General features: G+C 34.3%; 4 protein-coding genes across 8 annotated transcripts; 3 read left to right on the plus strand and 1 right to left on the minus strand.

The window, feature by feature from the left end:
• Positions 1 to 1,732: 1,732 nt before the first annotated feature.
• Positions 1,733 to 3,985, plus strand: LOC103575880 (prion-like-(Q/N-rich) domain-bearing protein 25). Its single transcript, XM_014441735.2, has 7 exons — positions 1,733 to 1,883; positions 2,280 to 2,439; positions 2,508 to 2,853; positions 2,927 to 3,175; positions 3,238 to 3,486; positions 3,565 to 3,821; positions 3,906 to 3,985. The coding sequence occupies exons 2-6, from the start codon at positions 2,320 to 2,322 to the stop codon at positions 3,819 to 3,821; spliced, it is 1,221 nt and encodes a 406-aa protein (XP_014297221.1). The 5' UTR covers positions 1,733 to 1,883; positions 2,280 to 2,319; the 3' UTR covers positions 3,906 to 3,985.
• A 523-nt stretch (positions 3,986 to 4,508) lies between these two features.
• LOC103569472 (protein draper-like) lies at positions 4,509 to 6,215 on the plus strand. 2 transcript variants are annotated; one of them, XM_014441733.2, is made up of 6 exons: positions 4,509 to 4,603; positions 4,749 to 4,908; positions 4,977 to 5,322; positions 5,385 to 5,633; positions 5,712 to 5,968; positions 6,047 to 6,215. In XM_014441733.2, exons 2-5 carry the CDS (start codon positions 4,789 to 4,791, stop codon positions 5,966 to 5,968), a joined length of 972 nt encoding a protein of 323 aa, XP_014297219.2. In that variant the 5' UTR covers positions 4,509 to 4,603; positions 4,749 to 4,788; the 3' UTR covers positions 6,047 to 6,215. The 2 variants fall into 2 exon arrangements, with proteins under 2 accessions (XP_014297219.2, XP_014297220.2); XM_014441734.2 differs by lacking the exon at positions 4,509 to 4,603 and having other exon boundaries at positions 4,648 to 4,908.
• A 165-nt stretch (positions 6,216 to 6,380) lies between these two features.
• On the minus strand, positions 6,381 to 8,073 carry LOC103569471 (uncharacterized). Its single transcript, XM_008546785.3, has 5 exons — positions 7,878 to 8,073; positions 7,698 to 7,797; positions 7,393 to 7,580; positions 6,906 to 6,956; positions 6,381 to 6,830 (listed from the first exon to the last, which is right to left on the minus strand). The coding sequence occupies exons 1-5, from the start codon at positions 7,962 to 7,964 to the stop codon at positions 6,747 to 6,749; spliced, it is 510 nt and encodes a 169-aa protein (XP_008545007.1). The 5' UTR covers positions 7,965 to 8,073; the 3' UTR covers positions 6,381 to 6,746.
• A 632-nt stretch (positions 8,074 to 8,705) lies between these two features.
• LOC103569469 (uncharacterized) lies at positions 8,706 to 25,810 on the plus strand. 4 transcript variants are annotated; one of them, XM_053740870.1, is made up of 18 exons: positions 8,706 to 9,831; positions 10,236 to 10,321; positions 12,800 to 12,983; positions 13,051 to 13,743; positions 14,448 to 14,729; positions 14,812 to 15,355; positions 15,897 to 16,298; positions 16,370 to 16,715; positions 16,789 to 17,089; positions 21,608 to 21,685; positions 21,852 to 21,929; positions 21,998 to 22,102; positions 22,183 to 22,586; positions 22,652 to 22,789; positions 22,862 to 22,956; positions 23,029 to 24,441; positions 24,757 to 24,927; positions 25,006 to 25,810. In XM_053740870.1, exons 3-18 carry the CDS (start codon positions 12,819 to 12,821, stop codon positions 25,269 to 25,271), a joined length of 5,481 nt encoding a protein of 1,826 aa, XP_053596845.1. In that variant the 5' UTR covers positions 8,706 to 9,831; positions 10,236 to 10,321; positions 12,800 to 12,818; the 3' UTR covers positions 25,272 to 25,810. The 4 variants fall into 4 exon arrangements, with proteins under 4 accessions (XP_053596845.1, XP_053596844.1, XP_053596846.1 ...); XM_053740869.1 differs by lacking the exon at positions 10,236 to 10,321; XM_053740871.1 differs by lacking the exons at positions 8,706 to 9,831; positions 10,236 to 10,321 and adding an exon at positions 10,862 to 11,270.
• The last annotated feature ends 109 nt before the right edge of the window (positions 25,811 to 25,919 follow it).

A 25,919-nucleotide genomic window follows, 5' to 3' on the forward strand; every position in this document is an offset into this window, starting at 1 on the left:
AATTTTGAATAAATATCTGTCAGTGTCTTTTTTTTTTTTTTTATTATTTTTTCAGCTGATTGCGACACTCTTAAATTATTATGAATAAAGAAGTTAAATAAGGCGATAGTTTAACAAGTCCCTAGATTACTTTTGGAGATAAATTTTTTTATAGAGTATAATAGACGCATAATTGTAGAGAGCTTTTATTTATGAGGGTTCGACAATCGAATAATTACCGAGGGATAAATTTCGCGAGAAATACTATTCGAGGACTGTCTGGCTTTGTAATATATATGTGTTGTGAATATATATATATATATATATATACTGACTACATGGTCGTAGTGGTTTGATTTCATCAATAAATACCTATAAAGGCTTATGTTAATTCAAGCATTGGGCCGATAGCCGCGTGCGTTGCTGTTCAGGTGCAACGAAATATTTCACAGGATTAATATTCTCGAGAGTTTCGGGTCTCTGTAACCAATACCAATAGGCATATACTTTTATTTTTATTTTTATTTCGTTTCGGCTTGGTTCAGATCTGGTATATACATGCTGGTGATGGTGCTGCTGGTGCTTCCATTCCTTTGGGAATCGAATTAGTGCCGTCTGGTTGAGTGGATATACCGCCGAAGATTTATTTTACGAAAAATATATCCTTAAGGCCATTACGTCATTCATTAAGACAAATCGATCGTTTAGCTCGACCGGACGGTCTTTTTAAACGATTAAAATTTTAATAAATGCCTCTATTTATTATTAAGTATTTTAATTCCCTTTAGTACACTTGGAGCGTGCTAAAAAAAACGATTGCTTTAACGGCGACAATGACGTTAATTACGCGAGATCAAGTAACATGATAAAATTGAAATGCCGAGCCGCGGAATCATTGTGGTTGCATGTTACATATCCCTATGTACTGTTATGTTATGTTATGTTATGGATATCATTCGAGCAATTGAGCTAATTTTTGTGCTTGTTAATTTATTAACACAAAAAAAAGTAAAGAAACGCACACTAGGAAATTAAGTATTAAAAATAAAAATATCAATTAATTCCAATACGATATTATGTAATAATGTATATACATAACATACATTCTTTGTCGTTTTTTTAAAAATTTCACACGTAAGTCTTGAGCAAATATTATTCGTATGCAAATATTGTTCTTTTTTTTTTTTACGTTGAAGAAAAAAAATATGAGTAATTATTTCAATAAATTGTTACAAGATTTTTGATTAAATAATCAAACAAGTTGTGATATAAATAAAATATAACAATATTTACTGAAATAATATTGCGCAGTAATAGACTTTATGTTAAAAATCAATGGGAAATATTTTCTGCTCAACCTGCTGTTAGTAATGAAGAAACACCAACTTACGTTTGTTGATAAAATGAATTTTTTACTTCTACAGTTATACCTCAAATATTTTAAACTGTTTCTGAAAAAATTTCTAGGGTATACGCAAAATTACATGGAAAAATTTTGAATGTCCTAGGGTTGATTTTTGGAAGTGTATGGATTTAAAGGGACAAATCATTAATTTTTGAAAAAGTTCTCCTGAATTTGATTCAGTCGATATTCAAATTTAATTGAAACAAATGAAAATTTGTCGTAACATGCAGCCACAATTTACTTTATTTGTATGAGCTACTCAAATTTGATAAGAAAAATGTTTTCGAAATATCATTAGTTACATCCTTACCTTCAGGCAAATTGTTGTTTCTCCTAAATCTATAGTTATTTTGAAACAGTATAAAAATTAATGCCCATGACACTAATTATATAAGATTAATATCTGAGGACTCAGCTGACAAAACATTTTTAGATCATTTTTTCATTAGTGTTTGTTTGGTTGAACTGGTCACAAGATTCAGATCGAAATATAATAAAGGTAATCAAATTTTTAACTTTTAAAATTATAAACAATCCCCTGGGTAAAAATATTTCGCTGAAATTACGCCAAAACCGTTGAATTTCATTGGAAAAGATCGAAAGTTGACCGAAAACACACCGAAGTTTTATTATTCATAATAAACCGGCTGGTAGACTGAGTCGGCCTAATTTCGACAATAGTATTTTTTATTTTAAATAAAATTTTAGAACTCTGAAAAATTTTATAAAATGGAAAATTTTCAAGTTTTTGACCATTCTTAGGTCTAGTCGGCTAAATTTCGGTTTTGTGTTCACTTTTGTCGGTCACTCTTCAGCCGAGAAAAATATTAATATTTTTTTAGCATGAAACTTTCTACCCTCTGTCCTCTGTATTTCATTTTAATTTATATTGCAGCTACTGTTCAGAATCTATTTCTTGAAAAAGTTAAGAAATAATGATGATTACATTTTTACTCCTGATATTTACCTTAACGGAAGCTAATATTTTCAAACTATTAAATGAAACGATTGAAGAAAAGGTTCCAATTTATGAATGCGCTAATTATGGAAACCGAGTGAGTATCGATAAAAAAGTTCGTTATTATTTTCATTTCTTATTTTTATATAATTATTTTTTTTCTAGTGTAATCGCTTTCTTCGTAAACCATGTTGCGAAAAGGATAATATATGCAGAAGAATGGGATGGGGGGCATTTAATGATCTCTATATGTGTGTTAAACTATCAAAATTAAACGAAGACTGTCAATACAATTTAGACTGTTTACAAGTTGACTACACAGAGTGCTATGATCACAAATGTAAATGTTTGCCAAATTATATTGCCGCAGGCACGACTGCATGTTTACCTCTTTTAGGCCGATTTTGTAAAAACGATAGACAATGTATAGCAGACAATTCAGTTTGCATTGATCACAAATGCCAATGCCAACCTTCATTTGTTCCAGAATCAGATCATAAATGTGTACCAAGTAAATAAAATATTCCGGATTTATAAAATTCCCTCATCTACGATTAATTTAATTTATTTAAATTTTCTTATAGCGCCTTTGGGAAAAAATTGTATGACAGATTTTGATTGCGATCTAGTAGAATTTTCAAAATGCTCTGCAGATTATAAATGCGTTTGTAAAAAAAATTATGTTGTGTCAAATAATTCCACATGTGTAGGACTTTTGGGAGAATTTTGTAAGAAAGATAACGATTGCGGAACCCATAATTCTATTTGCACAGATTCCGTGTGTCAATGCAAGAATAATTACATATCCAAATCTAACCATGAATGTGTACCAAGTAAGTGTAATTAACAATTTGAAATAAGAATCTATTACTTTACAGCAAAATATTGTTTTTAGCGCCATTAGGAAAGTCTTGTATAAATAACGACGACTGTGCAGATTTATTTCATACGAAATGTTCAAAAGATAAGATATGTGTTTGTAGAGGCAAATATGTTGAAGTAAATGGTATTGCATGTAGTCCACTTTTAGGTGAATATTGTTGGCAAAACGAATTATGTGCGGCAAATAATTCCATTTGTGCTGATAATGAATGTCAATGCAAAAAAAACTATGTTCCTATATCCAATAATGAATGTAGAGAATGTAAGTCGTGTTCATTCCATAAATAATAAAATCGATATATTGAAGATACTAAAAGTTTTTATTTATAATTTGTTCTAGCTTCCATAGGACAGCCTTGTAATGGAAACTCTGATTGTAATTCAATACAAAGACCAACAAAATGTTCACTAGATAACAAATGTGTTTGCGAAAGTGATTTTCTGGCATCAGACGGAGTAACTTGTTTGCAAGCTTTGGGCGATTATTGTTTTTACGACAATCAATGCGGGCCTAGATTGTCTGCCTGTAAATGTAATGTTTGTCAATGTAATTTTTATTTCAAAGCTGAATCTTATAATAAATGCAGTATACATTGAGTAAGTATTTATTTAATTATAAATAAAAGCGCTTCGGAAATCATGAAAATTTTTTGGAATTGACAATTTATTATTTTTTCACAGGAAGAAGTTTTATTTGTTGCAAATACACTACGGAAAATGCTCAAGTACTGACGATGCTTAAATATAATAGTGTAAAAAGATTTAGTAAAACTTATATTTTTAAGACAATTTTTAATTATTTCGTTTTATTGATTCTCAATTTTATTATAAAAATGTATTAATTAAAAGAAAAAAATTATAACTAAATAAATGTATTGACTCTTAAAAAAAAAAAAAAAAAAATTGTAGAGGTCAAAAAAATATAAAAATTAAGGTATTTTCAAAATTTATATTTTTTCAAACTTTGAAAGTCATGCAAATAAATACTTATAAATTTTAAAAAGTTTATTTATAAAAAATATTATCTAATAATTTTCCTAACAGTGATTATAAGAATTAGTTAAGGAAAAGAAATGTATGCGCGAATAATGAATATTTTTTTGTAACAGGCAGCTATAACTTACTTTAATGAGATATGCTACTTACATTTCATAAAAAAAATTTTATCAAAATGTTACTAATTACATCCGCTCCCGTTAGGCAAATAACTGATATAATTTCTAAATCGATATTTTTTACGAAATAATTATTAACATTTGTGGCACTAATGATATGTAATTAAATATATGAAGATTCGAGTAATATAAGAGTTTAAGATAATTTATCCATTAGTAATTATTTGGTTGAGCTGAAAAAATTTTTATTGAAGTCCAATAAAGGTAATAAAAATTTTAACTCTTGAAATTATTCACAATTACTTGAGTAAAAAAAAGTTGGCCGAAAATACACCGAAATTATATTATTTTTTTGGCGTGAAATTCTCTTCCCTCGGTCCTCTGTATTTTATTTTAATTTATATTGCAGCTACTGTTCAGAATCTATTTCTTGAAAAAGTTAAGAAATAATGATGATAACATTTTTACTCCTGATATTTACCTTAACGGAAGCTAGTATTTTCAAACTATTAAATGAAACGATTGAAGAAAAGGTTCCAATTCATGAATGCGCTGATTATGGAAACCGAGTGAGTATCGATAAAAAAGTTCGTTATTATTTTCATTTCTTATTTTTATATAATTATTTTTTTTCTAGTGTAATCGCTTTCTTCGTAAACCATGTTGCGAAAAGGATAATATATGCAGAAGAATGGGATGGGGGGCATCTAATGATCTCTATATGTGTGTTAAACAATCAAAATTAAACGAAGACTGTCAATACAATTTAGACTGTTTACAAGTTGACTACACAGAGTGCTATGATCACAAATGTCAATGTTTGCCAAATTATATTGCCGCAGGCACGACTGCATGTTTACCACTTGTAGGCCAACTTTGTAGCAAAGATGGCTATTGTGGATCCCCTAATTCTGCTTGCGTTGATTCTAAATGTCAATGCAACAAGAATTACGTATCCAATTCTAATAATGAATGTGTGCCAAGTACGTGTAGTTAACAATTAAAAATTAGAATCTATTATTTTACAACAAAATATCGTTTTTAGCTCCACTAGGGAAGTTTTGTAGAAATAATGACGAGTGTGCAGATATAATTCATGCTAAATGTTCAAAAGATAAGATATGTGTTTGTAGAGACAAATATGTTGAAGTAAACGGAAATACATGTAGTCCACTTTTAGGTGAATTTTGTTGGCGTAACGAACTATGTGCGGCAAATAACTCCATTTGTGCTGATAATGAATGTCAATGCAAAAAAAACTATGTTCCTATATCCAATAATGAATGTAGGGAATGTAAGTCATGTTCATTCCATCAATAATAAAATCGATATATTGAAGATACTAAAAGTTTTTATTTATAATTTGTTTTAGCTTCCATAGGATGGTCCTGTAACAGTCACTATGATTGCAAATCAATTCATAGACAAACAAAGTGTTCACTAGATAACAAATGTGTTTGCGAAAGTGATTTTCTGGCATCAGACGGAGTAACTTGTTTGCAAGCTTTGGGCGATTATTGTTTTAACGACAATCAATGCGGGCCTAGATTCTCTACTTGTAGAAGTAATATTTGTCAATGTAATTTTCCTTCGGAACTTAAATCTTATGGCAAATGCATTGAAAACTGAGTATGTATACTTACTTGATTATAAAATAGAACGCTTGGAAAATTTTACAAATTTTGACTATTCATTATTTTTTTACAGTAAGACCATATTTTGTTTCTAAGTGCACTATAGAAAGTACCGACGATGCTAACATACAATAGTGCTCTGAAAAATTTCAAGAGAATTTCAATGGGTAATTCTAAATTCTTAATTTTGATTTTTAAAATGTACTAATAAAATAAAAGAATTTAAAAATAAATAAATGTATTGACACAAAATTGTGGAGGTCAAAAAAATATGGAAATTTTCATATTATCAACATTTATATTTTTCCAAACTTTGAAAGTAATGGTAATAAATACTTATAAATTTTAAAAAGTTTATTTATAAAAAATATCGTCTAATTATTATCTTAACAGTGATTATAAAAATTCGTTAAAAAAAAAAATGTAAGTGCACTGTTCATTAAAAATTTCATTGCTTATATATCTCTAAATAATATCAAACTTTTTCATACAATGTTAAAAAATTACTTCCTAAATCTAAATTACAAATGGCGACAGATCAAATTTGGACGGATGGTTTTCTAACCATTTTCAGTCTTTGATCGTCACTGAACAAAAAGTATAATAAAATAAAAACTAACACTATAAACATTAAAAAACAATTGTCACTTTTGCACTGTAAAAATTGATTACTTAACCGCTAAATTAACCTAAGCTTCAAATACTTTGAGAAAAATAGTAAAAAAAAAAGAAAATTTCATAAGGTCACTTGTAAATAATTGCAAAATTTTAATTTACGGCCACAGTAATTCGATATTGGGTGACTGTATTTCCTGGAATAATTTGTATACTGACAGTACACATAGCCAGCAGTAAAACTGTAAAAAAAAGTCATTGAAAATGTTAGACGCGGAATAGAAAACTTGAATTAAAACTATTTTTCTAAAACTTACATTGTATCCCATCCAAAGCCAGTTAATGAGCGTCGGCAAGACAACTTGAAGCTGCAGAAAAAATTTATCAATTATAATATATATATAGTCAACTCATTTGGCCGTAACTGAGTCCAAAACATCCCCCACTTAACGACTTTATTAAATTAGTACCAAGCGGCCCCTTATAAGCCTCCATTGATATTTTCAAAATTGCAAACCGAAAATCGGGAAAAACAGTCAAATTAATAAGGAAAATTTACTATCTAATTTTCGTCGAAATTTAGCACACAAGCACTAAAAAAATTGAGATAACGACTTATGACGGAACATAAATATGACGTTTAAAATGTATTATAGAATAAAACAGGCTTATAACGAGTAGTCGAGGACAAAACTAAACTCATGGTAGTGGAAAATTGAAATTCCAAGAAAAATTTCCCCTACGTCCCCTATACCAGACTTATGACGGATAGTCGACTGTATTCAAAATAAAAATGGCACTTACATAGATATAATATCCTCCTAATAACCACAGCCCGAAAACTAATTGAAAGGCACAAAAAATGAACCAGGTGATGAGCCAAGGTAGTAACCACCCTCTGACACGTTCATTGATGCCGATCAAAATACACCTTGCAGAAACAATCATCAAAAAAAAGTAGACGATAAAAAATCCTCCGACGGCTTGTAAAGCTGAAAAAAAAAAAATATCACATTGGAAATGAATATTTTTGGAATTAATATAATTTGGAATGATAATGTCAGTTGATGTCATAGGAATGTGTCATCAATTTAAAAAAAATAACTTACAGAGCCTCACATCTGCTTCGAAAAGTGGATTATAAAGTTGGGTGGAATCTCCTCCGCACATTTGATAAACAATAAGTGTGATCATAACAACACTCATTGCCTATGACAATAAAAATAAATAATAATAAAAACCGAAAATATTGTTTATATATTTTTTAAATAAAATTTATGAAAACTTACCACAGTGTAAAAAGCTATCGCTTTACTCCCAGTTTTTATATTATTTGTCCAAATAATGGGCGACCAACACGATTCCAAAATCGTCATTTTGACGGTTTATTTTCAAATTTAAACTAATAGTTGACAATAAAATTATTGAAAATGTGGTCAAACCCTAACCGCACCCACTCTGTCGAGTAATTCGATTACATACAATACTGCTACCAACTTTATTAACGTTAACTCTACAACATAGTTATTTTTTTTTTATCACTATTTCCCCAGATTAGTTTACTAAGACTCCGCCGCAGCGCTATCATCGACCAGCGCGGGAAATTTATACTCAAGCTGAATTTTTTAAATAATAAGATCTCGAATCGAGAGTTCGACTTTTAAACTAAGGATAATATTTTAGCTACAACCATTTATTGGAGATTTAATTATTTACAAAATATGACAAGAAATTCCTAGATCTGATAAATATCATCGTAGATAATTGAGAAAATTTTCAAATTGTCTGTCAGTATCACCAAATTTTTTCAGCTACGTAACGTTAAAATTTGAATTTTCTACATTTCTATCAAAATTAATGAATGGCAAATAAATAATGATCCAATTAATTGATCCAGCAGACAGAGATCCTGGATCACAGTATCAATATCCGGAGTTCTGAGACCCGGGGCCTAGATGACTCTGCAGTCAATTGGAGAACCAGAGGATCTACTCTCACAATATTTGTACATATATACACATATGTAATACAATGAAGAATATATAAGTATACATATATATATATACATATTCTTGGCATCCAGAACCAGTTATCTTTCTCTCTCTCTCTTTCTCTTTTTCCCGTGGTCGTTGCAACAACGAGTTTGATTTCATTGTGTCGTTGAACAGGGACCGGTGTGTTTTAAAACCGCGAAGCTCTTCTCACGTCACTCGTTTAGCCCGTTCGTTAAATAAACAAATTAAAAAGTTAAATAATAATAATTCCCCGCGTTTTAATTCGCGCTCTCTTGTTTTTACCCATAAACTCGAAGAAAACATCATCAACCACCTGTGTGCAACAATATTTCATTACTATTATCATCATTATTAGTATTAGTACATTCCATTATCATTATTTTCAGTACCATTATCATTATTGTTACTATAATTAACTTAAAAAATTACTCGGAGTTGTTTTTTAATAATGACACCGCGACTTTTATCAGTTTAATCTCTGGTTGTTTCGGACGATGACATTATCCCCGTTTATTCAGCTCAGTGTGTCTTGTCTCTACAAGTTTAACCAGAAGTACACTCGACAACATAAAATATCATCAAAATCAGTGTCGCCTGTCTACTTTATTTGCTCAACTTAATATTTTGTGATACTCGCACATCCATACACACACACATACACACGCATACAATGTGCCTACAACACACATTGTTTCATATTAATAAACTTAAATATTCATCGTACGAAGCCTGAATTAGCTAATGTAACCCCCTTCTACTTGTTATTCTCCTTATTCTTCTTCTTATTCTTCAACTTGTTCTTATTCTTATTCGTATTCTTCTACTTCTTGATCGTGTCCGGTTAAAAAACCCGTACTGTCTGGCATATCGCCTTAACTTTGGTTTGCTTAGCTTTTATTGCAATACTTAAACTGCGTGGTTACATTTACACACGTCAGTTGTCCAGTTGACATCGAGGTTCGGCCCAGGTATAGTCACTCCAACTCCACCAAAATAGTTACGACCGATTTTAAAACTCTTGACCGTTAATAATACATATACATATACATATATATCATACATACCATACCATAGCATACATTAGTGCGACAACTTGATACCACCGAGGCCCGACTTTGCCCGCAAAACTATTCTGCATAATGTGAATTATTTGATAAAATAAAACGTCAACAACAAATAAACATGAACAATTGGCCTGCAGTGACATCGAATCAAGACTTTATAATTGGTAACTATAACAATGTTTTAAATTTTAATTCAACACACATGTGCAGTACTGCTGTTATCAAGATAAATAATAATAAAATTACAATTTATGAATAACGAGTGATAAAAACAATCGAGATTGTAAAAAGTGATACAGAGAAAAGAAAGGTACGCCAAGAAGGCGCGTTCCAATTGAATGGTAACCGCTGCATTCTCCACTTATAAGTATATACATATATATATACGATATATAAGTCATAACTCGAACTCGGGTATCAAAAACGTGTGCGTGGTTGAAATAAGATGCGATAGTGCGTGATAGCATTACGGTATGATTACTGTCTTGACGCGAATTTAATATTTTTATTTTTGTTTACCGGCACAATACCACCGACATTAAAAAATTATCTATATATATTTTTATAGGGCGAAGGCTTAATAGGTGGTCAAGATGATCATAGTAATTAGTTCATCACCCACTTTATTCAGCGTATGACCAATTATTGCTGAAAGTAAGTTATTCAATAAAAATCTAAATAATAACAACAACAAGCTCATAAATCTAGTGTAAATAAAATGACTCTTCTTACACAAAACAGCAATCACTGACATGATTGACCGCAAGATATCGTCACGCGATATCTGTTGTCCGTCTGAGCCCACACACAACTACTTAGTCTAGAGTAGTTATATATATATATATATATATATATATATATATATATATATATATATATATATATATCTATAAATCTATATATATATTAGTAGCCAGCGGTATATATATAAGATCGGAGCAAAGTCATCGCATCACCAAATATTATAACTGGATACCAGCAAGTCTATTTAGAAAAAAGATGACTCACGTCAAAAAGTCTTTGAGTCTCAGCTTGATATTAATATCAAAAGTTATGATTTATTGTATTATATTATTATTTATTATACATTAAGTTTTCGAGTCAGTCATTGCGCCGACACGGCTAGAGAGTAATGTGACTCTTTTGATCATATAGTCTTGTCTTGTAGTTACTTTCACCGAGGTGGCCCCACAGCTGCCCACAGCTGTGCTAATACACCACTGAGCACTCAGATAGAGTTTAGTTGGGTAGTTGGTAACTTGGTATGTACACGGCTAATATACCTACACCTTTTAACGTGTAGGTTGACGTTGATGATCGTCCCATCCTGCTCACGAGACACTACTGCTCCTCTGCTCATAAAAACAACCAGACAACTACCGGTGCCAGTTACTTCTGTTCACTCACCGCGTCATTGTCTTGCTGCCGATTTAAATAAAGTCCTAAAGAACAAACATACATTACCATAATTATAATCATAATTATAACAGCAGCCTTGAAAGACCTTGCTCACGTGTTCCCCAGCATAACTCGAGGTGTAACGCTAAAAAAATACGTCATTTATATATAGACACTAAAATGTTAAATGTTGTCCAACTGCCAGGTAAACGGATTCTTATCGACTGCAATAAATCTTCAATGACAAAGTGCTTGATAGTAAAACGCCATATAATTGTTTTTCTTCAGTACAAACGTCTATTTATTATCTTAATTCACGGGCTCTCTTAAACTAGTGTGCGTGTGTGTGTATTGTCTCATGTGCCACTAACTGGATATCACTAGAAATTTTTGGAGCGACTCCAAATTATTTTCCGTTAATCGCATCTATTATTAATCACTCGGTTGTATTTTTACTCACTAAAAGTTTTTATAATAATTATTAATATTTTTTATAACAAATTTCGAGATGTGTATTTAGGCGTTTGTTTGAATCATCGGTGTTTTTTTTATCTGCGACACACAATAAGATATTTTGAGACGTAATATATATATATATATGTGTTTCAAGGTCTCGGGCGGGATGTTTAAATACTTAAAACGGATTATGATTGAGGATAGATCTTTTTAACGGCTTACTTAATCTTTAGTATTATATTAATCTGAAATAATTGTTTGTTGTCTTGGTCGCAATCTTCAACACGCGCGTGGAGTTGTCGCTTAAAAATTTTTAAAAAAGTTTAAGCAACTCTTGATTATTTTATAAATTACAAATAGCATAAGCTTTTGATATAAATTTTTAGGAAAACGATGTCAAAATTTTGACATTTTAGCATCCACTCCAATCAAAGGAATTAATATTTGATGTACAGAAATCATAGTTAAAAACCGTATTAAGAAAATTTAAAATCTTTGAATGTCGTTTTTGAAAAATAGTTGATTTGCACGCAGGCGCAGTGAATATTATTATGTCTACATACGTAAGATTTTCTATGGGTAAAGACTCAGACAAAATTTCAGGCCAAAATACTTTTGAATTAGACTATCACGGAACAATTTATCTTAATCAGTTAACAAATAAGTAGACGAGTAGAAAAATATTCCGGAGTAGGACTGTGCCCAATTAAATTAACAACAATGAGCCTTAGCTATTATAACGGGATTACTGTTGTGACATAAATATATAAATAGGGTAATGAGTAGATTAAATTGATTGAGTGGACACTTAGCAGTATGAAAAGACTGTGATATCCATGAGCAAATAGGATGGATAAAAGTATAAGTATTTCGCAATAATAACTCGGTTGCACAGTTGAGTGCAAAGAATGACCAGTAAACTGCTGGCACGTGTGTTTGGATACCTATGTCTTTTATAAACCAGTGGGATTCCAGCAGATAAATGGTTGTCTCTTCCATTCGGCCAATTAAATTGCTCGTCCACTCGCGACTTGCGGATAATATTTATTTTTAGACGTACAACACACACGCACACAAACAAATTTACCGAGCATCCGAGTTTTAAAGTCACTCATGTGTTTTTAAATTATTTTTATCACCAATAATTTTAAGCCTCTGCCCATTCATTTTTATCCAGACTCATAAATTTATTTAGATAATTTTGTCTACTTAGTTACGCGGATCTATGATTGTTTTATTATATTTTTTGTTAACGCTAAGTAAATTTATAAATTAAAGGTTGAAAGAAGGATGAAGAATGCCCCGCGTCGGCGGAGAAGGGGATGGTGGTGGCGAGAACGAGAGGCAGAGCGGTGGATTGGCGGGATGGTATACAGGTGGAGCAACTCGAACTATGACCGGAAATACTGGAAGTGCGTACGTCGTTTTAGGTGGTACCAAATATGCGATACGTCTTTCTCAGGTAAATAATTTAATTTAATAAACAAAAGTATGCTTTACACTTGTAATTTTTATATATATTTGTTCAGGAGAGAGTACCGACACCGGCAGTGTCACCAATACCGACAGACACCTCGTCCGAGAGCTGTCAAAGAAAATACTGCTGTCGCAAAAGTGACTCTCGTGAACGTCTGACAGACACTAGTCTGCTGACGAGCATTAAAGCGCCGGCCTCGGAGAAGGCACAGCCGATCACCGGAATCGGCGACTGCTGCTGCATCGGGCCACGTTCGCGGCTCCCTCTGCCGCGAACAGTCACCGGACTATCATCAAGTCCAAGTGTATGCTCATCAGCAAGTGGAGAACGCAGTGGAGGTAACAACGCCGGCAACATCAGTACCAGTGGAGGCAGTTATAGCTCGGGCGGAAGCATCGGCAACGCTGCCGTCGATCGTGCACGAGGAGTAGTAAGAGTAGGAGGACAATCTTCGCCGCCTCCCACCAGAACAACAACCCAGTCCAACCGACTACCGTCAAACTCAAATGCTAATAATAACTGCGGGGGGCTGCAGCTAATGGGAAGCCACGGCTCCCAGTTGCAATCATCCTCGTCATCGTCGTCGTCGTCGTCGACAACTCCCGCCGCCAAACCAGCAGCTAAAGCTTACACCAACTCTGCCAACGCCGTCCTGCCCACTTGTGCTTTTGCTCCGACAATTAACGCTGTCTCTGTGCCGCGACAAATTGCTCACTGGACCAAACATCATTCCTTCAAACTACAGGTACTCTTATCCGCTTACATTCTCATATATTTTTTAATTATATACTCAACAACACTCTCTGTCCATCCATTTATTTGTTTACTTGCTCGCTAAACATCATTTTGATGTCAAAATTATAAATAAATTAAAAAAAAAAAAAATAAAAAATAAAAACAATGTCGATAGACATTAAAGGATGACAACATTCAGTGGACGTCATTGTTATTAAAAAGTATTTGTCACAGTGTTTTTAAAAGCTACTAAAATAAAAATCTGTATATATGTTTTTTTCAAATATTTTTTTCGGGAAAAAAAGCATTTTGTTGTAAAGCTTTTAAATCACATCTATAATTAATAGTTGATGGTAAAAAATAGTGAGCCGACAATAATGCGCGTACGGTATCAACATATCCACTAGCTTAAACATTAGCGTCGCTCTCTAAACTCGCGTCTGTATTTAAGCCGAGACCAACTGATGGCCTATTTTTATCGTCGAGAGAGAAAAGAGTAAGAGCAAGAGGATATAATATGTGTGTTTTCACGACATAGCTGTGTGCTTTCAGTGTGCTATCCCTGACTTTTGGATTACGATGATGGGCTTACCGAATAGACGATAAATATCCGTCTCAAGTGAATCACTCGTTTAAAATTTTTCTATTTCTTCCATAACACCTTAACAACATCATAAATTATATTCTATTATTCATATTTATTAAAAATCTTAGGAACAAAACATACCAGCGGTGGACCGGCTGCACAGATTCAGATGGAGTGGGGGCGGAGGAGGAAATGGGAAAAAGTCCTCTTCCGGCCCCCGCACCGACAAAGCCGAGCGTCTTCGCGAGTTGACGGAGAAATTAAAAAACACAACGGCGCCAGTACCACCGCCGCGAAAACCTTCACGTCTCCATGCCTCGCCACCGCCGCCTCAACCTTCGCTTCCTGGTCAGCAAGTCAACCACAATAATCACCACCACCATCATCACCACTATCATCAGTACCCTCAGGTTCGTGTTGCTCTGAACCCTCACTAACTGAAACTCTCCCGTGTCCATCAAATAAAATCTAATGTTTGCTTTTTCTTTTCAGTCGATAACCAATCGATCGACACCGCGAAATTACATCTACAGTGAAGATCGTTCAATCCACGAGCCAGGGTTCGTCGAGAGTAATAAAAATGACAGTAACGAAAGGACTTTATTAGAGAGAAGCACGAGTGTAGACGGTGATGATTACCAAGAGTGTTCGTCTGTTAATCAAGTGATTGATGATAAACCCAGCACATGGTCACTGAGAAGCTCGTGGTCAAAGCCCTCGTCCGTCAGTGCGATTAACAAAAAAAGTGGTGATAATGACGAAGTAAGACGACTGTCGTCAGACGCGTACTACAGTGAGCCAAAACACTTAAGGCAGTACAGTGATTCTTTGGTGGTTGATAGTGCTAAGTGTAAAGATAATCTTTACGATTTTACATCAACAATAACAACAAATCCATCAGTATCTGGCGGTAGCAGCGAGAGCGAGGCCAGAGACGCAGTGACCACGTTGGAGCCTCGTACGTCTCTCCTGACTTTTCACCGAACTGGTGTGCCCTTTAGGAGCGCATCCTTCGGCCAAGTGGACTTCAATCAAGGTAACTGATACTCTTTTACTCTGACAGCTTGTGTGTTTACCCGAGCAGAGGGTCATTGACCCATTTATCTATTAAACAAAAATAAAATTTAAATATTGATATTTTTTGTTATTTATTTATTTTACGGATATATTTACATAATATTGTATATTAAAATATTTGTCGCGCAATAGTCAGTAGCCATCGCGATGATAGATATGAAAATTCACCTCTCGACACTATCAAGTATAGACGCTTTCAAAATAACAACGTTGGCACATACGACGTGTTTGGGTGGAAACCTTGAAGCCGATGCGCCCGTCACTTTAATACATCTACTACTTACTTAACTATATATATAGACAGATATTTATTTACACTTGAATAATCTCTTTTATAAATACAGAAAAAAATTCTTCATTATTTTTATTATTAATAAAATTACTGATGCCCTTATCTGCGCATTGTTACCAATTATCGATTGCTAGCCTCTGTAATAGCCAGAGACAATTAAAATAATTGCATAAGCTTATTATGTATAAGAGCGTGTGTTCTCTATTAGGTAATCGTCATAGAACGCAACCAATTTCAAATGTAAATCGAGTTCAGCTGAAGGATGTAAGAGCGAGTACGTTGCCACGAAGAAGATCTGGCGCAACGAGTCCAGGAGCTGCCTCGCAAAACAGCCCGAACCCCCAGAGTCCGAGGGCCTCGATAGCGAGCGTCGACAGCGCCGTTGGCTCCACCGAGGGTCTAGGGGTAACTCAGACTCCCGGTGAGGAGGTCAGACCCCGGAGCGACGGGTCCGACAGCCTGGCAACCTCCAGTGCCCTGACTAGTCCCGAACCTCCGGTGCTGGAGTGCCGAGAACCCTCGCCTGTGAATTCGGGCCAACCTGAACTGAGTGTTGATGACAAGGAAGATAAAGCTCATACTAAAGAAACTGATGATAATGAATCTAAAGGTATTTATTATTGTTTTTTTTTTTTTTTTATTTTTTTTTTAGCTTTTGTTTGAGAAATTGTTTATCTGCAGATCGGTTAGAGTTACATCAGGTAATAATCACTCCACCGACTGAAGAATCGCGGGTGAGTCAGGCAGCCAACGAATCGGTCAAAGTGCCAAGTGAAAAGATACCTGAGGTGGTAGCGCCTGCGGGTAAAGTTCGCAGATATCGCGGTGACACGAGTAAACGCAGAAAAGGCGTGTACATAACCCAGTGGCCGGAACCCTCAGAAAATGACAGAAACAAATTGTCTGCTCAAAGCAGCGAAGAGAGAGACGACAAAGACGATAATAGTAAAGAGGAGAAGGAAGACAAGGATGACTTACCGGCTACCTTGAGTGATGTTTCAGACTGTGAAGGTCATGTACCTCGAAGGTAAATATATACTCGGACATATTTATAAAAAAATGTATATTTAATATTAATAACAACCGGTGGGTATTATTAGATACAGTAAGAGACCACTTCGCGGACCGTACGGGCAAATGTTAGAAGCTGAAATGGCAAAGCCCCGTATCGCTGATACGAGCCTGTCAGACAGTCTTGGACCAAAGAGAAAAGTATCTGCAAATCTGTCTTACAGCGCAGGAAGTAACAGCAACTCCGAGCCCCCGACTCCGTGTCACCACCGAGCGACTTCCAGTCCAAGCAAACTCGAGGGTCTCCCAGGACCCAGCCCGGAACTACTGGCCCAGCTTCTCCGTGGTTCCTCTGAACGGGTAGCACGGGCGCCTACCACTCATCGAAACGTAAGTTTCTATGTCTTGCTTCAAGATAGTTGATAGTTTAAGTTATTTATAAAACGTTAAACATTCCGGTGGAATGTTGAGTAGTTTATAAACTACTGAATACGACGCTAGAAAATAAAATAATAAAAATAACAGTATATTAAATATAAAATAATTTATGCCGTTCAACAAAAACAATAACACACTTATATATTTTTTTTAAATATATATATTTTTTTTTTCTTCTATTCCGTATGAATGTGACATAAGAATCTTTGGGTGAACACTCATAGGCATCGAGATCTATAAATATCCGGGTGATACATGTCGGAGATTGTTTTGCGGTTTATGATTGTAAATCGTAAACAGACTTTGACTCGACTGTGTACAGATCTTGGAGGCAACAAACGAGTGGGCGAAAAAATAACCACATTAGCGTGGATTTTATTTAAAAATTACCGCAATCACTCGAGCGTTTAATCAAAGCGCTAACCAACGGTTTTTTACGCACCAATTACATTCTGACGTACGTCTGGATAAATAGTAATTTCAAAAACAAGAAAAATAAAAAATGATAATTTAACCTTTGAATAACAAAACAAATCGGCTAGAGATGAATGAATTGGCCTCTGCTAGTCGCGGATTGACGTCAGCGGATGAGTATTTAAACGTAACAACACATGAATGAATAAATGATTCTTATAATAATTCTTACTCTCTACTTAACTTACTTACTCCTTTTACGGTCCACCAAACGGGCATCGGACTACTATGTTGTGCAGACTAAATAGTACTAACCGGAAACTATACTTAACGTCATATCCGTGTTGGCTCAGGTAAGGATTTCCTGTCGCCCACAGGGATTGCTGCTAGACCACCAATACAACACACAACATTTTTTATTCCCTCTTACTCTTTTTTTGCTTCTTGTTCTTTCTTGTAGACATACAGACGCGAAATTTTTTTATTTATAGTATGCTACTGTATCACCTAGTTTTGCCGCGTGATTACAATTTAATTCAAGAAAGAATAATATTTTCTCTGTTGATCATCAAAAGTTTAAAAATAAATTATTCCCCGGACTTTTTATGGCTGTTCCCACGCGAGGACATCATAATGAACAAAAAACGTTTGTGTTGTGATGGGTTATTCCCAACAGGAGCAAAGTTACGGGCTACTCTTCAAAGAAAATCATCTCCACCCATCTCCACCAACCCTTATATGAGTCTCAACTCAAAAAATAAATTATTCCTAGAACTTTTTATGGCTGTTCCTACTAAAGGGCATCATAATGAACAAAAAACGTTTATGGTGTGATGGGTTATTCCCAACAGGAGCAAAGTTATGGGCTACTCTTCAAAGAAAATCATTTCCACCCATATCCACCCATCTCCACCAACCCTTATATGAGTCTCAACTCAAAAAATAAATTATTCCTGGAACTTTTTATGGCTGTTCCTACTAAAGGGCATCATAATGAACAAAAAACGTTTATGGTGTGATGGGTTATTCCCAACAGGAGCAAAGTTATGGGCCACTTCTTATAATATTGCATAGAGTGTCATCTGCCCGCATCGGCCTGTATCCGCCCGACGTCGATTACAAAAAAAATAAATTATTCCTGGAACTTTTTATGGCTGTTCCTACTAAAGGGCATCATAATGAACAAAAAACGTTTATGGTGTGATGGGTTATTCCCAACAGGAGCAAAGTTATGGGCCACTTCTTATAATATTGCATAGAGAGTGTCATCTGCCCGCATCGGCCTGTATCCGCCCGACGTCGATTACTCAAAAAATGAATTATTCCTAGAACTTTTTATGGCTTTTTCTACTAGAGGGCATCATAATGAACAAAAAACGTTTATGGTGTGATGGGTTATTCCCAACAGGAGCAAAGTTACGGGCTACTCTTCAAAGAAAATCATTTCCACCCATGTCCACCCATCTCCACCAACCCTTGTATAAGTCTCAACTCAAAAAATAAATTTTTTCTAGAACTTTTTTGAACTTCTTCTATTAGTGGACATCATAATGAACAAAAAACGTTTATGGTGTGATGGGTTATTCCCAACAGGAGCAAAGTTACGGGCTACTCTTCAAAGAAAATCATTTCCACCCATGTCCACCCATCTCCACCAACCCTTGTATAAGTCTCAACTCAAAAAATAAATTTTTTCTAGAACTTTTTTGAACTTCTTCTATTAGTGGACATCATAATGAACAAAAAACGTTTATGGTGTGATGGGTTATTCCCAACAGGAGCAAAGTTACGGGCTACTCTTCAAAGAAAATCATTTCCACCCATGTCCACCCATCTCCACCAACCCTTGTATAAGTCTCAACTCAAAAAATAAATTTTTTCTAGAACTTTTTTGAACTTCTTCTATTAGTGGACATCATAATGAACAAAAAACGTTTATGGTGTGATGGGTTATTCCCAACAGGAGCAAAGTTACGGGCTACTCTTCAAAGAAAATCATTTCCACCCATGTCCACCCATCTCCACCAACCCTTGTATAAGTCTCAACTCAAAAAATAAATTTTTTCTAGAACTTTTTTGAGCTTCTTCTATTAGGGGACATCATAATGATCAAAAAACGTTTATGGTGTGATGGGTTATTCCCAACAGGAGCAAAGTTACGGGCTACTCTTCAAAGAAAATCATTTCCTCCCATGTACACTTATCTCCACCAACCCTTATATGAGTCTCAACTCAAAAAATAAATTTTTTCTAGAACTTTTTATGACTTCCTTTTTTTCAAATTTAAAATTTTCAAAGCGAGAAGTTACAAAAATAAAGAAAATGACACAAAAAGTAATACTATCAGCAAATGGATAAAATCCCAGTAAATGCTCTGTTTAAATAATAAAAAATTATTAAAGAAGATTAATGTCAAATCTCAACAGATATAAATTGAGTAAAACCTATAAAAAGAAATAAGATCAGACTTATTGTTATATGTCGATACGTTATTAATAAAGAGTATAAATACATATATGTAATAAAATCTTGCTTCTTCATATTAATGAAAATACTAATAATAGCAATAAAAGTAACGGTGTAATTGCAATTGAACAACACAAATAGAACAAGATCGGCCCTTCTATTTGAAGACTCGAGCAGTCACTTGTACTCTTTATTACATGCGGCGTTCGAAAATGTATTAATAATGTTATTTAATAATAAGTAATTAAGAAACAATTTACAAGTCTATTAATATCATATTGAAAAGCCATCGGCCATTATATAAAAAATTTAAGTATTCGAAAAAAATGACCTCTGTTGAGTGATTCGCTGGCAAATTAATCCTCTAAATTACTTAATAATTAATTTCAAAATCATTAATTAAATAAAAATAATAATGCAGACAAGTAAAAATACATTTTTTTATTTAATTGTTATAAAAAACTTTAAAAAAATCCACTGAATAGTAAGAGATTACGTTCCAGGAAAGAAATGTAGATTACTTACATAGTATTTATTGTGTCCGAACTCTCCCCTATAGAATCTATTAATAATAAAGACAAGCTAATAACAAATGCTTGTATAAAATAAGACAAAAGTTCAATTACAAACCCCTTTTCTGAGCATACGCACAATTACTTAGGAAAATAATAGCACGTGGAGTTGTCAACCCGTGAATGCTGTTCATTCACGTGAAACACGTGCCGGGGCAGTGACGTAAATCCTCTCAATTAAGCGTACGAATTCGGGCAAAGTAATATCACTTCATATCATATCATTCCGTTCGACTGCGTGGGCCATAACAGGTTGACAGTACCTCCTGATCATAAGATTTTTTATATCTGTTTTCATTGCTGTCGGAATTTGTGACTGTGTTTTATTTAATCAAAGTTTTTATACTGATGACAAATAACCAAACAATCAAACAATAATCTTGTTATCAATCGACAATTAAAAATTTATACTACAAATTAAAATCTAAAGGCAATCTAAAGAGATGCCTTTTCACATACTGAATGTCTTTAAAAAATTTATGTCATCATTGCTTCCACTTAATTTCGTCATAAAAACTTCCCTCGATAGTCGTCTGAATATTAATGACGATATCATACAAGACATTGAGCCAATCATGCGCCTAGCTTTGGTATTCATTATATTTATCATAGTGGTTATTAATTTGTGTGATTTTACTGTAAAAAATTAGGAGTTAATTTGGAGTGAATATGGATTTTATTCAAGTCTGAGCTTACTCCGTCACTCGGAGTTTCCAAGTTTTAAACAAATCACTCCGCTAAGGATCAAATATCGAGTTTTTATTCAGCGGAGTGATTTAGGAGTGCTGTAGACTTTATTTGACTTCGCATGCGCTTGGATCCGGAGTTTTGGTGATAAAATAAACTCCCTTTCGAAGTCAATTTCACTCGGAGGAATTTAAATAAATAATAAATCGTCCACTCCGGATTTAATCTGCGTTAACTCTGAAAATTTTTGACAGTGAACAGCTGAAAGTTTTATTTATCAGTCACTCGTATAATTTATTTAATTCAAAATATAATATTTATTTTATTACAGGACACGAGAACGCACGTTGTAGTGGAGCTTTACGATACTGAAAAATCATATGTGGAGGCCTTGCAAATACTAGTCAATGTAAGTAGTTGTTACATATAAGTATATGCATATATGCTGTGAAAAATTACGTTTATTTTAAATCCTAATTAACTCCGTCACTTGAAATTGTGGAGTTTATTAAAAAATCACTCTGCGCCCCGGAATAATTTATTATATTAATTAATAAATAAAATAATTGTTTCAGAAATATCTGCAAACTCTAAAAAGTTCCGAAAATGCTGGACTTGTTGACTCAGCAACTGTTGATGAAATATTTTACCAGGTAATTTTATTTATCTATTAATTATACAATTATTTAATTAACTAATTTTTTTATTTATTTATTTATAGGTGCCAGCAATTCTTAGTCATCATGAAATTTTTTTACAGCAACTTAGAAAACGATTAGACACTTGGGAAGTTAGTCAAACAATTGGTGATATTTTTCTTGATGTCGTAAGTAAATTTCGGTTTTTTTTTTATCACGATAATTATTTATGTTATCATTATCATTAATCCTATTAATACGTCTTCAGTTTACAAAGCCAGCGGTTTTGGAAACTTACACTTTGTTCCTCGACAATTGGAAGTCTGCTAAGAAAGCCATCAAAGCGACTTGTCAATCTAAGCCAGCATTTGCACGATTTCTCGAGACAATGGAGCGCGAGCACAAGGGAAAACTTGGACTGGATCAGTTGCTTATAAAACCAGTACAGAAAATACCGAGGTATGAGCTGCTTATTCAGAGACTATTGAAACACACAGACACATCCCATCCAGATTATGAGCTATTAATTGCCGCTCAGAAGGAGGTCCACGAGTTGGTCGTTAAGATTAACTGTACCGAGCGCGAGTCTCTAGAGTGGGAACAGCAGCAAACTACCTTGAGAGAGGTCCAATCCCTGGTCGAAGGTCTCGCGGGAATTGTTACCAATGATAGGTACTATTAATACAAATATTCATTGTTTTATACAAGATTTTTTTAATTACAATTTTTTATTACAGAGCGTTCATTCGTCATGACTTGGTCACGATCGCTTCCAATCAAGGAACACGGAAAGAAAGAGCACTTTTTTTATTTTCCGATCTTTTGGTTATCACTAGCATTAAACGTAGGAGTGGGACCATCAGAAAACCATTGACGTAAGCAGACTTTTACGTATATATTTGTTTATTTGTATTCATATATTAATTCAAAAAATTTTAATTATCTAGGAGCTCATGTCCAAATAGTTTAGTTGGACTTCTTGAAGCCAACAAGTACAAGTTACTTATGAGAGTTCCTTTAGATGATTTAGAAGTAATGAAAGGTAATTAATAATGATAATTAATGAGTGTTAATTATTTTTTTATAATAAATACTAAAATTTTTTTTACTCCAGCCAAAGACGAAAATTTACGAAAAATGGCTCGTGAAGTAGATCATTTACGCGAAGACTGCGCGACTCTGAGTCAACTGCAAGAACTTGCCGCTACTCTGCACGGAACCAAACATCAGTTGGAAGATCTCATAAAAGAAATGCTGAGCCAAACTCAGCGTCAACTCGCGGACCGTAATACCGCCCACTCCCAACTTGCTTGTCTGGAATTTACTCTGAACACTCAGTCAGGAATGGAGAATATTTCGATAATATTTACGAAACCAGACAAACGTGCCAGCTGGGAAGAGAGCTTCAACGAGGCCAAGCAGAAGCTCGCCCTCTCCTCAGACAGAAGGCCGTGTCCAGAATTCGTTGGACCCTTGCCGATTCGTAAAACGCGAGCGGGATTGCAATTTACGTGCGCCGCGCCCACGATCACTACCGGTCAAGGTTCCTCAGACGTTTGGGTATGCAACAGTGATGGATATGTTGGACAGGTATGTGTTCTGAGCTTGAGTCCGGAACCTCCTCAAGTTACTTCCTGCAACGGTGTCTGCAATGCCAGGATACTTTGTGTCGCCGGTATTCCTGCAAAATTGTCTGGTTCTGTCACAAGTACGATAAAATCAAACAGCAAAAACAATAATAATAATAATAATAATAATAATAATAATAATAATAACAATAATAATAATAATAATAGTATGGATGATGATAGTTCATTAACGGGAAGTAAAAGTGGGATAAGTATTTCGATCCAAGACACCGATGCCAGTGGCAGAAACATTGAATTGGACAGTAGTTCAAGTTCTGATGACTCAGACTCGGACGAAATAACTCGAACAATTGAAACAGCTGCGGGATCAATGTACAGCGACTTATCAAGCATCGATGGGGCTGACGAGGACACCAACCAGCCGACAATGTGGCTGGGTACCGAAGACGGTTGCATTCACGTTTACAATTGCAGTGACAACATTAGAATAAAGAAGAACAAAATAAAAATTCAGCATGGGAGCAGCGTCCACTCGATTATTTACTTGGATAACAAAGTATTCGTCGCGCTATCCAATGGAGACATCGTCGTGTACAGTCGCGATCAAAATGGGTGGAATACGCTGGACCCGCTTACTGTGTCAGTCGGCACCACCGAGTCCCCAGTCACCAAAATGGTCCCAGTTTCGGTGAATAACAAGCTGTGGTGTAGCTGCCATAACACTGTTAAGATAATAAATATTGTGACTTTGGAGATAGAGCACACTTTCAATGTCGGGGGCGATAATGCGCGGCCGGTATCTTGTATCGCCGCGTCAGGTTCTTTGGGTGTATGGATTTCTCTTCATAACAGCGCAGTACTTAAATTGTATCATGCGACTTCGTATGAGTGTCTATCGGACATAAATATTGCGCCTGCTGTTACCAAAATGCTTGCCAGTAAGTATTAAATTCTTGAAAATTTTTTAAATTTCAAAAAAAAAATAATTATGACAAAAAAACGGAAAAGTAAGATTGGTTTTTTGCAAATATATCTGTAAATATTGAGTTTTTTGAAAAATTACAAGAAACTTTTTTTGTAGAGCTTTAAATTATCTACAAAAAAGATATCTTATAATTTTTCAAAAAACTCAATAGTTATCAAGATATTTTGGGTTTAAAATTGACCATGATTGTGAACCCCATAAGGATTAAAAAAATATATAATTAAGTAATTAGAAATTTATTTTAACGAAAATATTAAACTTGTTGCAGGTTGCGATGACATAATAAGACAGCATAAAGCAGCTTGCTTACGTGTTACTGCACTTCTGGCGTGCAATGATCTCTTATGGATAGGAACGAGTGCGGGTGTCCTTTTGACCGTACCCATTCCGCACATAAAAGCATCCACACAGAGATTACCCCAAGCTCCATCAGTTACCGGTAATTTAAATAGATAATTCCATTTACTGATCCATTTAATACTTCTATTTGCCCTCAATAAAAATGAAAATTTTCTAGGAATACCTCACGGCCATACAGGACACGTTCGTTTCCTCACATGCGTAGAAGCGCCATCGCCCACCAAAGTCGACACCCACTCTAAAATAAATCGCTACTCATTGAAAATCGGTAAGACCCAGCAGACAAGCAGCATAATCCGCACAAAGCTGCTGGTTATTTCAGGCGGCGACGGGTACGAGGACTTCCGCGGTCCTCAAGCATCCGCAGAACTTCAGGCAGGTCGTGAAGACTCAACCAATCATTTATTACTGTGGAAGGTCTGATAACCTCAATAAAAAAAGCTCAATGATGAGCTCTGGGAATTTAATTAACAAATTTTTCTTCGTCAGTTAATGCGGCCGCGGGGTCGCATAACTGAGAAAGTTTAGGCTCGATCGGCAAGCGGGATCGAGCGAGGACGCGCTGGGGTTTGTTTTAAACCATCTTACGGCAATATATTAAAAGTAAAGTCCAAGAATGTTAACGTAAGTGCAGTAATCACTTATAAATATTTATTTAACAGTTTAATTACTGGATTTAAATTTAATAAATCGGCTGAGCGATAAGGGGTGGAAAATATTTGTTTTTTAAATTTAACCAGCCAAAATGCTTGCCAATAATATGAATCTCAAATTTATATTTTTTAAAAATAATTTAAAGCGTGATATTGTAAAAAATTATATATGCATTGGCAGTATTTTTAATCATTTTTATTATTATTATTATTATAATTTAAATTATAAAAAATAAAAACGTACATTATAATTATAAATTATAAATAAATACGTATAATAATAATTATCATACAATTGACGTACGGTTGATAAATAAATAAAAAAAAATAATCCGACACAAAAACGATATATAGATTATTTACGTGTATCATTTACGTTATTAACTTTATTTATTAATTAGTTAATAAAAAATAAAAT

This window comes from Microplitis demolitor, chromosome 7 (assembly GCF_026212275.2).
Source record: "Microplitis demolitor isolate Queensland-Clemson2020A chromosome 7, iyMicDemo2.1a, whole genome shotgun sequence".
Classification (NCBI taxonomy): Eukaryota; Metazoa; Arthropoda; class Insecta; order Hymenoptera; family Braconidae; genus Microplitis; species Microplitis demolitor.

Coding starts and splice junctions, on each gene's coding strand:
- LOC103569472 (XM_014441733.2), top strand. CDS start 4,789: ATGATGATAACATTTTTACTCCTGATATTTACCTTAACGGAAGCTAGT. Junction 4,909..4,976: donor GCGCTGATTATGGAAACCGA/GTGAGTATCGAT, acceptor TTTTTTTTCTAG/TGTAATCGCTTTCTTCGTAA. Junction 5,323..5,384: donor TAATAATGAATGTGTGCCAA/GTACGTGTAGTT, acceptor TATCGTTTTTAG/CTCCACTAGGGAAGTTTTGT.
- LOC103569469 (XM_053740870.1), top strand. CDS start 12,819: ATGCCCCGCGTCGGCGGAGAAGGGGATGGTGGTGGCGAGAACGAGAGG. Junction 14,730..14,811: donor ACTATCATCAGTACCCTCAG/GTTCGTGTTGCT, acceptor TTTTCTTTTCAG/TCGATAACCAATCGATCGAC. Junction 24,928..25,005: donor CCAAGCTCCATCAGTTACCG/GTAATTTAAATA, acceptor AAAATTTTCTAG/GAATACCTCACGGCCATACA.
- LOC103569471 (XM_008546785.3), bottom strand. CDS start 7,964: ATGACGATTTTGGAATCGTGTTGGTCGCCCATTATTTGGACAAATAAT. Junction 7,798..7,877: donor CGATAGCTTTTTACACTGTG/GTAAGTTTTCAT, acceptor TTATTGTCATAG/GCAATGAGTGTTGTTATGAT. Junction 6,831..6,905: donor GGCTTTGGATGGGATACAAT/GTAAGTTTTAGA, acceptor TTTTTTTTACAG/TTTTACTGCTGGCTATGTGT.
- LOC103575880 (XM_014441735.2), top strand. CDS start 2,320: ATGATGATTACATTTTTACTCCTGATATTTACCTTAACGGAAGCTAAT. Junction 2,854..2,926: donor AGATCATAAATGTGTACCAA/GTAAATAAAATA, acceptor ATTTTCTTATAG/CGCCTTTGGGAAAAAATTGT. Junction 3,487..3,564: donor CAATAATGAATGTAGAGAAT/GTAAGTCGTGTT, acceptor AATTTGTTCTAG/CTTCCATAGGACAGCCTTGT.